The 14,781-nt window shown below is 35.3% G+C and overlaps 1 protein-coding gene across 1 annotated transcript in view; it reads right to left on the bottom strand.

Moving 5' to 3' along the window:
- Positions 1 to 108: 108 nt before the first annotated feature.
- STK38 (serine/threonine kinase 38) overlaps positions 109 to 14,781 on the bottom strand; it is a 31,518-nt gene continuing 16,845 nt past the window's right edge. Inside the window, exons 7-14 of the mRNA XM_058176048.1 lie at positions 11,362 to 11,516; positions 9,746 to 9,848; positions 8,177 to 8,238; positions 6,862 to 6,979; positions 6,511 to 6,634; positions 4,890 to 4,985; positions 4,608 to 4,702; positions 109 to 3,440 (exon numbers count right to left, since the gene is read on the bottom strand). Of these exons, the coding sequence (XP_058032031.1) occupies positions 3,310 to 3,440; positions 4,608 to 4,702; positions 4,890 to 4,985; positions 6,511 to 6,634; positions 6,862 to 6,979; positions 8,177 to 8,238; positions 9,746 to 9,848; positions 11,362 to 11,516 (884 nt within the window). The 3' untranslated portion in view covers positions 109 to 3,309. The remainder of the gene's footprint in view (positions 3,441 to 4,607; positions 4,703 to 4,889; positions 4,986 to 6,510; positions 6,635 to 6,861; positions 6,980 to 8,176; positions 8,239 to 9,745; positions 9,849 to 11,361; positions 11,517 to 14,781) is intronic.

The following is a 14,781-nucleotide window of genomic DNA, read 5'->3' as shown; positions in this document are numbered from 1 at the left end:
TGCATTTGAAAAATATGCTGAACAAATACATCTAGTCACATACTGATCATAAGTTATAATGAAGCAACTTTTAGTAACTTTTCAAATTCAGAAAACCACCACAAGAAATAGCAAAACTACATTTATTGAAAATGAATTTTATACATTTCAGAATGCAAAGGTTGTTCCATATAGAATTGGTCTCCAAATAAAACCAACAAATCACATACAAAGTGTACTAAATTGTACATTGCATTTAGGAACAGCCATATGCAGATACAAAATAATTGTCATCTACCAAAATAAGGCAGAACCCAGGCACAGCGGCTAGTCAGTACCTAAGTGTAGTATAACCTGCTAGGAATCATACACAACCAGCAGTATGTTGCTTATATTTACCTTAAGCCAAGATTTTTATTTCGTCCCATACCCCAGCAAGCCAAAATCTTAAACTTTCGCAGTTTTGGGGGTATGTGGAAGATACATCAGTGATTACTTAATAATTCAGCTCAGCAAAATACAGCAACTTGCATTTACTAGTATGATATAATTGCTTGGCCAATTAGATCGAAAAATTGCTTTAGAACAAGGAAGTGTCATCCTAGAAAAGTGACTTTCAAAAAGTACAATGAGCTTGTGCAAGATGTCAAGAGCCAGCAATATGAAAGTGGCAGCCTATGGCAATTACATGCTTCAGTGCAGCCCAATTATGGTTATGAGTTCACAAATAACATTGACAATAATGGCAATTAAGCTTTAACAGGGTTCCTTTTAAGTTAGAACTTAATACTTTCAAATGTTAAATAGCTGGGATTTTTAATTCACTTTGAGAACAATACCAACATAGCTGGGCTTAAAATGAGGAGGAATAAGGACGCAAGTTCATATGGACCACTCTCTAAACTGTGAGTTAGGTGCCAACATTATGCATTCAAATATATAACCTGTTTTGTTAGAACCCTTGCTTTAGTGTTCCCAAACACACAATTGGAATCCAAATGCTAATACTTCCATGCAAGGGGAAATGGCAGAGTTTTTTTTTAAAAAAATGAATAAGATTTAATTTTCATAAGCTTCTCAATATACTATCCTTGTTTGTGAGTGTCCTGAATTTAGCCATAGTCACAGTGGCAAACAAGCACACTACACAATAACAGGATAGTCTACTGAGATCTTGGCCACTGTCCAGATTGCAGAACTCAAGTTAGTCTTTTGCTTATAGCAATATGCTTTATTCAACTTCACTAAAATAAAAACACATAAAATCCCTCTAGATATTTCCTAATTACAAAAGACAAGCAGAATTACACCTTGTACAGTAAATTCAATTTACCCACATGCATACTATCCTTGCATTCATAATCTATCACACTGTGCACAACAGCTATGTACTATATTGACATAATGCAAAAGAAACACATTACTGTAATGGAGATAGAATGTAACTCAAATGTTCTTCCCTTTGAAAAGTTGTTGGCTGGTCAACTCTCTTAAGCTATTTGGTTACCCTGAGGGTTTTCTACAGCTTTTTTATTTAAGGCTTATTAAGCACCAGTTATATATGCTACATGTTTTCAATATTTAGCAAGCACCAGAATTTAACTTCAAATCCATCATTATCTAGCAAGTAAGCAAAACCCTAGCCTCATTACAGATGAGACACGTCTAAACATGGTAATTGTAAAACTAGGCACATAGATACTTAAAAGCGGAAGCAAGCCTAGCTTCCCTTTAGGCTTAAGTTAAATGCAAATATTTCATTTGCTTCTTCCTCACATTTCTGTGTAGATTCACATCTAGAAAGCTACTTGGAGTAGCAGCCTTTCTAAGACTCTTGGAGATAGATAGCAAAACTTGTGGCATTGAAAATAAGGGTTAGGATTAGAAAGAGTTTACATTACTGCTTTATGTGGTAGAAAGGCACATGGCACACTCTTGGAGAACATGTATGTCACTATGGCATGTATATAGCTACAATAAAAAAAGTTCCGTTTTTAAAAAGTCCAGTGGGTAAGAACAGATGAAACAGAATGGGACAATTTATGGTTAATGTAAATGGCTGATATTACTGCAAGCTGCTTCAGATCTTTCAAAAAGAATAAGGGCTTTTGAATAATCCTGGAACTGACATATCCTTCCTGATCTATTTGAGCAGAAAACTTTAGGTGCTCTTTGTCTATTAATTATAAGAAAAGAGCCAGAATATATTAAAACTTCATAATTTTATTCAATTATCTGATAAAAAATTTAATGTACTTAAAAGTATTCTGGGACATAATTTTCAGGTCAATCCTCTTTCCTTTTTCTATTTCCAAATGCACATGTACATTTCTTTATAATCATTGTGCTGTGACTCAGAATAAATCATCCTCCAAACTTAATGAGATACTAAATAAGAATAGTAAATGGTACATTGTGTAGAGCTGGGATTTGCCTGGATAAACTGGATATCATAATAGTGTCAAAGAGCCCAGTGTATGCAACTATTACAACCAAACAAACTTTGATTCAACAATATGAATTCATGTAATTTGTATTACAAAACTATAGCAGCTCAAAATCTTAGAATCATTCTCTTTTTATAACTATGTATTGGCTTTGATATGTAAAAGATCTGAAAGAAGGGAAGGAAGGACGACATATTGTTTCCTATTTCCTTACAGTATTGCCTACAAAGTGTTTATGTTATTACTAGTGATCTGCTTTTTTTTTACCAAATAGAAAAAAAAAGTTCTTTAAACAGGTTTTACTAGAAATTGCCACCATTGCTCATAACATTGCTTATAGACTACATAATGTTATACATACCAGAAATTTATTAAAAGGCATAATACTTCCAGATGACTATTTTAGTACCAGCAGTAAAGTGCCGCAGGTTTTGAAGCCATTACTGGACTGAAAAGATGCTATCAAAAAAACACGAATAGCCCTATATTTAAGGCAAAAAAGATTCTGCCATCCTATGGGATAAACTACTGAGAATCAGCTCTCTCACCATAGTAATTACTGCTCTGCTTCTTCTGTAATGCCTTAGCCCTTAGAACTGAGCTGTATTTTCAGACAGCACTTGTAAGACAGAACACATCATACTCGTAATTAAAAACCTCTTTTCTTTGTTGATGAAGTAACAGTCTTAAAAAAATTTACCTAAAGACCAAAGACTAATTAATAAAATCTGCAAATGCATCTGTAAGTGCGATTTGTGGAATTTCCCCCGTTCCATCACTTGTAATGTAAACAGAGCATAAGATGTCATTTTGCATTCTTCAAACTTTCACAGTCCTCGGGGTAAAAGTTTCGAGACGAGAGTAACCATCTAGCAAAGAGCTGTTATTTTCCAGACTTCATGTAGGATGGTATTGCCCCTCGAGCAGTCAGGCCTTCAAATCGTTTGTAGGTATAATTGATAAAGACCCAGTCTTTGTTCTTGTAGTCTGTTTCTGGATGGTTACCTGTGGTCACTGAAGAAAAACAAAATTCAGAAGGAACATTAAACCATTTAATACAAGACAGAAATTTGTTGTGAATATTAGAGAGTTGCAAGATAGGTGAATATTGTCATTCAGCTTGAGTGTATTGTGTATTGTATTGTAAAGAAGAAAGAATTAAAAATCTGGGAGGGAGGGAGGGAGGGAAGGAAGGAAGGAAGGAGCGATCATTAAAGAGCATGACATCAACCCTTCCAAAGAATGAGGAGACAAATTAAATCAGCTTTTAAACTCAGAGAATTTAAAAAAAAAATTCAAACATTTAATCACGTGTGAAATAAGAGATTCATGACAATGCATTTCGTATAAAAAATTTCAAAAAGGAGGGGAAAAAAGATGTTCAGATCACAAAGATGCCAGCTGCTTTATATCACTCTTACCCATCGCCCAGGCCAGCCTTCTTTTAGATGTGATCTTAAAACTGGACTGTAGTAAATGCCTCTAAATTTGGAGTTTCCTTTTCTTTTTTAGCTCCCATTTCTGGGATTCATCTACTGTATCCGGGCACTAATAAGGATAATCTCTGCTTAGCTTCTGAGATCAGCCAAGGCTAGCTAAGTATTGCCATCAGCTAAGGCAAAATTAACAGCAGGGATATGCAAAACATACAATTCTAAGAAACGCTACAACAGGGGTGTCAAATTCACGTCATCGTGGAGGCATCACATGATGTATCAGGACTTTTTCCCCCTTCACTAAACTAGGCGTGGGCGTAGACAGCACACGTTGCATCTGGCCCATGGGTTTGACAGCCCTGCCCTACAACATTCTATTTTCTTTCTGATAATGTCAATCTGGACATTTCAGAACTGGTCTGCTCATTTCCTGGAAATAAATCTTCTGTAATGGGAAACAGTTTACTACTGTATTATGAAGCTAGTGTTTGTCAAAAGAAAAACGGAACATTCTGATGTTCCCAGAATCCTCAGTCTCTGGAGGAGAAACTTTTGCATACAACTTAAGAGTAGATATGACACCCCCAGAGTAGAGATTCAACCACAGATTCACCCTGCTCCTAAGTGAAAAAAACTAAGGATCTGCAGTGATTTTTTTTCTATGAAAAGGCTATTACTTGAGAGAATCAGTGAAAGCTAACGTCTCACCTTAGAATAAAATAAAGCAAAAAGATTAATAATATACCTGCAGATTTAAGGATATCAGATTCCGGAAATTCATCGAAGTTTGATGTGTCATCAATACTTTTGATTTCTATGGAAATTGCTGCAGGTCTCTCTCTGTGAAAGAGAATCAGGGTTAAATAAGTGGTCTTGCAAGGGAAAATAATTTGTTCTACCACAAACCAAATATATATCATGAGTCTTTTGAAACTCAATCTCCACCATGTTCATAGTTGTTGCAGTCTTTCCCTACTGTGTGATTCAGTTAGAAAACCGAACAAACGCTGAGAAGAAAATACTGTACCTGATATGCTCCCAGTCAACTCCTTCAAAAAAGGGATTTGTTTTAATTTCTTCAACACCTGGGGCACCGATTCGATGTTCCCATTCACAGCAAAATCTGAGGACAAAGACACCATGGAGAATTCAGAAGTATTTAAATATGAACTACTAACTAGAAAAGAAAGTATCTGCAGTAGACAAATACATATATTCATTCCAAGACAGCATAACTCTTTCTCAGGCAAGCCTTAATAACCTATTAAAAATAGAGTATCAGTGCTGATACAATGCTACTGCTATAAACAAACTGGAAAAAAGTGCAGGGTCTTACAGCTTTCCAGGGAGCTACAGAATGTACTGAAAAAAATAGTTTTTGATATATCAAAATACTAAATGAATGAAATCAACATACTAATGAAATACTGTTTTTGTATGAAAAACACTGGTTTTCCCCCCAAGCCCTGGATATCTTATAAGAACCTTTCCATTGCACTTTGAGATACAAATCTTTCAATTTCTAGAAATTAATACATATAGGAATGCAAACTGATCATCAATGTGATCAGGATGCATATTTTCTCATTGTAATATTGGCTTTTCAAGAAAATAGGAAACAATTTAAGCCCCCATTGGATGGTGAAGGTGGACTCAGCCCAGCAGAGTTCTATGCTAAGGTATTAAGAGCTCTAGCATTTTATTTCCTTCCTTAATAATCAGTCAGATACTTAAGGGAATCCCACAAGTAGAGACACACATGAAACAGCATCCATCCACTCATGCTCCTCAGTAATAGTATTCAGAATCAGACCCCCTCCCTGGACTGAATATTACATATAATCATGATTGTAGCCATTGTTAGTTATACATTCCATGCATTTATTCATGAAATGTTAATTACATAGGTACAACCAAATCTATGCAGTGTTTGGGGGAAAAAATTAAACACGAAAGAACATAGTCAAAAAAAGAAAGAAAAGGCAAGATACCATTTTAAAAAGCATTGGATTGTAAGCAGCTCTCTTGAATATAGGATTTTCAGTTTATGCGGAATACGGACCAAGTCTCTTGTTTGAAGGAAATGGAGTGCATGTTCTGGAATACACCCAATGCTCTTCCAGTTTCTATGCAATACGAAGTATAGGGGAAAGTGCTGGGTGAACCAGATGGGAGGAGGGGGGCTGAAAGCATTGGCTGAGGGAAGGAATGGAATGGTGAAGCTGGCAAAAAGGCAGATGGGCCAACAGATTATTGTTGGAAGCAGGGTAGAAGACAATGCACACTAACGGTGCTAGATTTGCTCTCCAATCCAGATTTTGTTCTTCTGAAAACGTGGATCAACCTAAATCTTTTGAATTTTATTTCTGCCAAATCATGGCTTACCCAACAGTTCAGGAAAATGTCTAGCAATGATGGCTCGTTTCTAGCTCAAAACAGAACTATTTTTTCATTTTTAGAACATCTCTACTTATACTCTTGAATATCAGTGCCCGACTTGGATAGTTTATAAAGCACAATTTTATAATTTCAGAAAATGACAACCCAAATCATTGAAGAATGCATATTAAAGTTTGTGTAATGAAAACCAAAATATCAGTTTCATCACTCTCCAAGACTTCAAGATTAGCAATTATAGATTTAGGTACCTTAAAATGAGATCTTTGGCTCTTTCAGAAATAGGAACTTCTGGGGGGAATATTAAAGTCTCTTTCCAATTCATTACTTTCTTGTATGTTTCTTGAGGAGTTTCTGAACAGAAAGGAGGGTAACCTGAGAAAAACATTATAAAAGTTAGATCAGTAATTAATGAAGCAAGCCTATACTGGTTACCAATTCCTAACTCCATACATTTCATTTCAAAGTTAAACATTACAACTGCAAATAAAAATCAAGATAATGTTACACCTCAAATTGTATTCTGTTTAGAAATCAAGGAACAGATTAAGATCTGTGACCATATCGTAGCTCTAATTTGGATCTACTATGTTATCCCTTACCAATTAGCATCTCATACATTATGACTCCAAGGGACCACCAGTCACAAAGCTTATTGTACCCTGTCTGCATGAAGACTTCTGGAGCAATATAATCTGGAGTTCCCACAGTGGAGAAAGCCTGAAATGAAACAGTATTTATTCAAATGATTTTAGAAATATTCCATCTGTGAACAAAGGACTGGAGTAGCTGAAGAAAATTATGCAAGACATACTGCTTTTGTAATAATTCCCTGAAACAATCTTGAGGTGTGAAACTTGGAGATGAGGTGGTATTTTCTTTCTAAGTTAATATCTAACACAAATGCTGTACTTCTGGAGAGCAGTTTACTTCAGACTGAATTATTTATTAATGCAAATATTATTTCTAATATTATTTCTTAGCATTTCTATTTGCTAAGTCAGTTTGGCTAACAGTTGCAATACTTAATATCAAGTCTAATGTCCACAAATATTAAGATTGTGCTATTGTTTGCTTTCTATCCCCCAAAGCTTTTTCCAAGTACATATATCTGGCATCTGTCTGCAATGCCTTAAAGCAGCTGTTCCTTTCTCCAGGATTTCATAATCCTGAGGCAAGATACATTTACTTTACAGCACTAACATTTATAAAGGGTTTTACTTGTCAGATCTTCCAAAAATCACATCTGAAGCTTGACTTGAATATCTGCGACATAGGAACAGTATAACTTACCAATGAAGGAAATCTAATATACAGCTGGGCCATGTCCTCTTACCAACACCAGCATTTTTTACATGATAATATTAGAATGCATGTTATTTTACTCCATCTTCCAATGCCTTCAAGGGGTTTGTAGGATCTTATAGACTTGTCACAACACTGCTTTCAGGATTATACCATCTACATATGTAAATGTTCCCCCACACAAGAGGAGTGCAGACTCCTGAATCAGGGCTACTACAAGCATTAGCAATGCTTACCACCTGTACTCTTCCTATATATAGGAGCTTTATCTAACCTGCACTTACAGAACAGAGAAATAATTACAGAAGTCGTCCCTATCAGAAAAGGGTGTCTCCACCTATTTTGCTGAGACCCCAGTTCCACTTCCCTTTCAACTATTTCCATTTGGTTTAAGAACTAGAATCCAAGTTTGTTTTTCTTCACTCTTCCCTTATCTTCTTTTTGTTTGTTTTTGGTGTTATTTACGATCACATACTTATTTGCAAGGAGTGTCCTGTTTGTAACTAATCTAACATGAGCCACTAAAGGAATTTCTTTTTTTCTTGGTTGAACGGCAGAGTATTGCTTCAAATAAAGCCATATAAGACAAATTATCCAGAGAACACTACCTACCAATTGTCTTCTGTTTCTTTTCCAAGTTTCTGCTTTTCTTTTGGAATTCATATTCTGAAAAGCTGAAGATAAATAACCAAAGATAAATGACACTGGTATTTTCCATGTTGAACTGTTTTAATCTACTGATACACTGAAAAAAAGAAATATTTATAACATGGTGAACGTCTTTTTATATATTTGCTCTGAATCCTAATGGCCCACATTCTCTCCCCTCTCCTTCCCAAAAAATGCAATGAAAAGAATAATCTAGTGCAAGAGGGAAGTTGCTGTAGATGAATGAATGGCATTAATAAATATTCCTAATGTGTGTGTGTGTGTGTGTGTGTGTGCGCGTGCATGTGTGTATAATCAAGTATTTTGTAGGCATTTGAAGCTAGAAATAGCAAGAAGTCATAAACATGTATATAAATTCTGAATAAGCTACCCAATTTCACGAAAGTATTATATGAAGGCAGCATCTCACCTGTTTTATCTATCAATTACTGCTAAAAGGGTATCTACATGCTGAACTGAAGGTATAATTCCAAGATAAAAGCATTTCAATATCTAAGCTTAATGGGGTTGTCCTTAGGCACAGAATAAAGCTACACATGTTGTATAAAAGACATTTAAATCACACTCCCACATGGTTTATTTTTTTTATATTGATACCAGTATATATTATGTAGCAGACAATTATCAAAGGATTTATTTTAAATGAACAGAATCTTTTTTAATGCAAATGCAATTCTCCTAGGGAGAAGATCTATCTTTTTAACTTTAAAATATGAACAGTACCCATATCAAGTATTATAGGTAGTTTTCATTTAGCAATCACACTCAGGCTGAGAATTTTGGTCTCAAGTTGTTGCAGTTGTTAAGTGGGTCACCATATTACCTGATTTGATTTGACAACTGTTTTTACGACACTCATACAGCACATCACCATGTGGTTGGTAATCCATTCTCTCAAATGAGCATTTTTTGCCAGAAGCAAACAAAACCATTGCAAACCTTGACCATGTGACTATGGGATATTGCAACCAATCAAGTACCCGAAATGAAATTATGAGAACTGGTGTGTGTGTGTGTGTGTGTGTGTTTGTGTGTGTGTGAGAGAGAGACAGACAGAAGTTGAGGATGGATTCTAAGTTTAAACAGTCATTAAGTGACTGGTTATTAACCAAGGATTACATGTATATCATGACTGGCAAGAGTGACAGTCTTGTTTATGACTGGCAAAAGTGTTTATAAGAGCTTTATGAAGTAGTGCCCAGGTTTGCTTTTCTCCTTTCTAGTCTAGTCTCTTTTCTTTTATGCGTGTATATTGTGCCTGAACATAGCCTATCTGAAAGCAGAAAGCATTTTGAATGTTACTTACTTTATATAAGCTACTTTTCTGCTAAATAGTAAGATAAAAATACTTAAAATTAAATAAGTATCTGAGAGCCACCCACAAAGGAAACAAACTCTTCTAAACATATAGACCACCAGGTAGACTCAGAGTGGATAAGAACAAAAGAATATTTGAGGGCACTTATTATTTGGGTGGTTACAAGTTTGTTTAAATTATATAAAAAGGCTTACTGAAATCACTAGGAAGATTATAGCTCAAATTCCTATAGAATTCTGTTCTATGTGCTTTTTTCAGTCCTGTGCAAAGACCAAAGTCTGACAGCTTCACATGGCCCTGAAAGTAAACAACAATGCAAAAATAGGAGAATTAAATAACAGCACACAACAATTCAAACACTAAATGCTTAGCAAATAATGATTTGATTTTCTTTTTAGATGAACTTTTATATTTTAAAATAAAGTAAAAAAAGAAAATTTCTGTGTACTATTCTTTGCCTATCAGATATGCAGAATCAGGTGGATTCTTTAAATAAATTAGGAAAATAGAAAGTAATATGAGTACTGGTAAGTATCCCAGGAATTCTTAATCAAATCAATAATATCATGCAAGGATTCAATCACATCTGTCATTCTGTGATAGTCATTCATATTTTTCCTGTTACAGTGAACAGAACAGTATACGGTGCAAAAGATGGAACACTTAAAAAATAAATTAAAAGGAAAGCTCTATTAGATGCCTGCTGATTATTGTTCCAGAATCTTCCCTGAGAAAAGCCATATATATTTTCATTTTCAGCAAAGCTAGAATGATCAGGTTTGCCCAGGCTGCAGAATGCCCTTTAACTGGCTTGCATCTTGGGCCATTATGACAGAATACAAAGACGCATGTTTTACATGTTCTACAAATGCAGATATTTACTTAAGATATTGTGGAAGAATGTTTAAAAAGTATTTTAAAAGGATAGCTTGCTTTCAATCAAAATCATTTCATTGTCATTTCTATACATAAATCTCCTAAGAAGAACCCCATTTCAATATGTTCTTTCTTGAAGGCCAGCGAAAAGTATAAGAAAGGGTACTAGCCAACAGAATGGCATCTTTTCTTTCCCTATTTATTCCGCCCCCCTGCGCAGTATTTCAAATGCCGTGACAATATTTCAAGTAAGAGCTAAGTCACAGGTGCTAACAACAGACTTCCACTAGATCAGGGGTCTGCAAACTTGGCTCTTTTAAGACTTGTGGACTTCAGCTCCCAGAGTTCCTCAGCCAGCTGGCTGAGGAACTCTGGGAGTTGAAGTCCACAAGTCTTAAAAGAGCCAAGTTTGCAGACCCCTGCACTAGACAGCCACACAATTCATTGAGTCATCATTTAGAGATATTTCCTTAAACAGAGAAACAGAATAACCATCGACAGGCCAAAAAAAGAAAAAAAAAGTTGGAGCAGGAGTGATTTCCAACTTCCTGCCAGTTTCCACATTGGCTTTCCATGTAGGAAGCTGGCAGGGAGTGTTGGAAATGTTGATTATGTGCCACAGCAGTGCAATGCTGTGGTAGCACTGAAGTGGCCACAACATTGCCAAATTTCAATCCCATGGGATTGATGGGTCCCAGATTTTGGATACATTCTCTAAGTGTGAGATATATTGATTCAAAAATTGTTGCTCTTTGATGCACCAGGTTACAAATGACCAAGCAGACCACGAGAGTTTTAGCAGTATATAGATTTCAAGCTTAGAACAGAGATAGTTTTATTCTAGATAATTTTATTTGGAATGATTCTAAATAATAACAAAAATGATAAAGTCTAGCATTTTAATAGGAAATGCTAAAGAAAATAGCACTCATACTTTACTGTCCAAGAGAAGATTATCCGGCTTGATATCACGATGAATAAAACCCAGCTGATGAATTGAATCTATAGCTAACACAGTCTCTGCTATGTAAAATTGAGTCTCCTCTTCTGTAAGGGTATCTTTTTTCATTAATAACGTCATCATATCACCTGCATGCACAATGGAAAGTGAAGGCAAGTTAATTCACCTCTTTTATAAACACAGTATCGGCACTTCACTTAACTGAACTTATACTATAAAAAGTACTCTGTATTCTCTACAAAATCTTCTTTTCTCTGGAACAATTTCATCTACTCCTTTTTATTTATTTGCAACCTGACTTTACTATTTTTACAAATAACTCAAGGTAGCAAATATATCCAAGACACCTTCCTCTTCCTATTTTTCCCACATTAAAAATCCCTTTGAGATAGGAGTCGGGCAAAGAGAGAAAACGAGAGACTGAATTGACTGGTCCAAAGTTACTCCGTTGGTTTCATGGCTAAGACGGAAGTTGAACTCAGTCTCCTGCTTTCTTTACCACTAGAATTTTCACAGATATAATTCCAAATAAGCAAAAAATATCTTCACATTCTGAAAACCTGCCACTGATTACTTCAGGATCTTTTACTCAAATGAATGCTGTTGTAAAGGAAGTTATCAGTAAGGACATACAAAATACCATTACTAAAGACTTCCGGTGGCTCTGTGCGCGTTGGAGACGGTCCTCTTGGACCAACGCCGTGATTCTGTTACAGCTGCTCAGACAGCACAAATCAGCTGTCTGGCGGCTTGAAAGGGAGAAGAGGGAAAGGTGAGCAGCTGATGAAACCCAGCTGATGAATTGAATCTATAGCTAACAGTCTCTGCTGGTAGAGGTCCCCAAGAGCTCCAGGAATAACTCCTGGAGCTCGAAGGGTGAGAGCTCCCTGTTTAAACCTGGCAAATGCTCCAGATCTGGGAAGCTTCTGCATCTATGCAGAACAAAGCGCTCGCGACCATCTCTGCTATCAAGATGAAGATATTCTAATTACTTTAAGCAGACGGAGCGGAGGCAAGAGGCAGGGTGGATGCATGTTTTAGACCTCATCTCGATCTTCGGAAGGTATAGAATAGAATAGAATAGAATAGAATAGAATAGAATAGAATAGAATAGAATAGAATAGAATAGAATTTTATTGGCCAAGTGTGATTGGACACACAAGGAATTTGTCTTGGTGCATATGCTCTCAGTGTACATAAAAGAAAAGATACGTTCATCAAGGTACAACATTTACAACACAATTGATGGTCAATATATCAATATAAATCATAAGGATTGCCAGCAACAAGTTATAGTCATACAGTCATAAGTGGAAAGAGATTGGTGATGGGAACTATGAAACGATTAATAGTAGTGCAGATTCAGTAAATAGTCTGACAGTGTTGATGGAATTATTTGTTTAGCAGAGTGATGGCCTTCGGGAAAAAACTGTTCTTGTGTCTAGTTGTTCTGGTGTGCAGTGCTCTATAGCGTCGTTTTGAGGGTAGGAGTTGAAACAGTTTATGTCCAGGATGCGAGTGATCTGCAAATATTTTCACGGCCCTCTTCTTGAATACCGTGAGGTATTTGAGAAGAAAGAAAATGGCGGATTTGTTTAATGAGGTGTGAAAACGAAACTTAAGGAAGTCCTTGTTAACGTCGTTAGCGCCTTGTTAACTCTGCTTAAATTTGATGGATTTTATACTTAAGTGAAGAAATCTTAAAGAGAAAAGCCGAAGGTTTATAGAACTGATTTACCCATTTCAAATAAGTTGTTTGAAAAGATTTGACTTTGTTGCAATTTACAAAGTTAAAGCAAGATGGCTTCTAAACAAATACAGCCTGCTGATTCTAAGGGAGCTGCCTTGCTAGTTCAAATACACAAATTACAAGAGGAGCTGAAATAATTTTTGAAGGCTCAAATTTCTGCTCGAGACAAAAAACTTAAGGAAATTGAGGAGAAATTATTGGAAATTAATAATTCTGCTACAGCTGAGAATGAAGACTTACAAGAAGATATGAGGTCAGCCTTTATGACTATGTTTGAATTTATAAAAAAGCTGGATAGAAAAGTGCATGAGATTGATCAAATTAACTTGAATTTAAAAAGTCAAATAGAGGAGCTTCGGAACAAGGTGGAGAGAGCAGATGAAGGACGGGTTTTATTACAATATAAAATAATGGAATCTGCATTGAGGGTGAGAGGTTTAAAAGAAAATAAGCGAGAGAATTTTAAAAAGATGTTTGCAGAAGCCTTCTCACAGGTGATTGGACTGACATCAGTGGATCTTGAAAATCAAATTGAGAAAATTTACCATGTTAATTCATGGGTGGCAAGGCAGAGACAACTGACAAGGGATACAGTGATTTATTTTACATCTAGGAAGATTAGGAGTGAAATTTCACAAGCCTCCTATAAAAGTAAAATTCAAATATTGGGTCAAGAGGTTTTAGTGTTGAAAGAAATTCCTTCCAAAATATTGAGGGATAGAAAAGAATATGCTTTTTTGGTGAATGAGCTTAGAAACCGCCAGGTATGATATAGATGGAATGTGCCAGCCGGATTAACAGTAAATTATATGGGAGGGAAGTATTGTCTTAACGCAGTTACTAAAGCAAGAGATTTTAACATTAAGGTATTGAAGGCTGGAAGTTTACCAGTCTTAGAAGTTAAGGTGGGAGGAGAAGTGGAAGTAGCTAAAAAAAGGGAGAAGGAAGTAAAGCAAACACAATTTGAAATTGGGGGTGTAACTTTGGGAGAAGAAATACAGAAAATAGCAGGAGAGGAGCAAAGGATGGTAATCTTTAAAAAAGAGCAAGGAGTAAAGAAGCAACATTGTCAGATGAAAAGTGTTTCCTTTTATGGGAAAGGGTAAACTGTAAGTAAAAATTTCTGAACATAAAAGAAATAGAAAGGATAATGTGCAATTGTTTGAGTCTGTAAGTTAAATGTGGGTGTATTACATTTATACTGTTATTATTATATATGGTGGATTTATCTATTTTGGATAAAAATTGAAAGAAAGGATAATTTAAATTCTTTTTTTATATAAAATGTTTTATAGATGGTATTTGGAAATTAAGTTGGGGTGTATTTGTTTTAATTTGCAAGTAAAATGTGGGAGATATATTTTATTGATGTTATTTTATTAATCGTGGATTTAGTTACTTTGGATAAAAATTGATGTTGGGTTTAAAGTGTTGGGAGAGGGAAAATTAAATTAAAAATTAAAACAGAAAGGGAGTTGCTTAAGGTTAAAATGGTTATTATTATTATTTTATTATTATTTATTATATTTGTATACCACCCAAATAAAATATAAAATATTTATAATTTATTGTGATGATGTCAGTGTAATATTGGAAAATGGATTATATGTTTGTTATCAAAGACTGGAGGTCAAAAATATTGA

This window comes from Ahaetulla prasina, chromosome 3, assembly GCF_028640845.1.
Source record: "Ahaetulla prasina isolate Xishuangbanna chromosome 3, ASM2864084v1, whole genome shotgun sequence".
Classification (NCBI taxonomy): domain Eukaryota; kingdom Metazoa; phylum Chordata; class Lepidosauria; order Squamata; family Colubridae; genus Ahaetulla; species Ahaetulla prasina.
The sequence above is the reverse complement of the archived record's forward strand: the minus strand, read 5'-3'. Positions and strand labels throughout refer to the sequence as shown.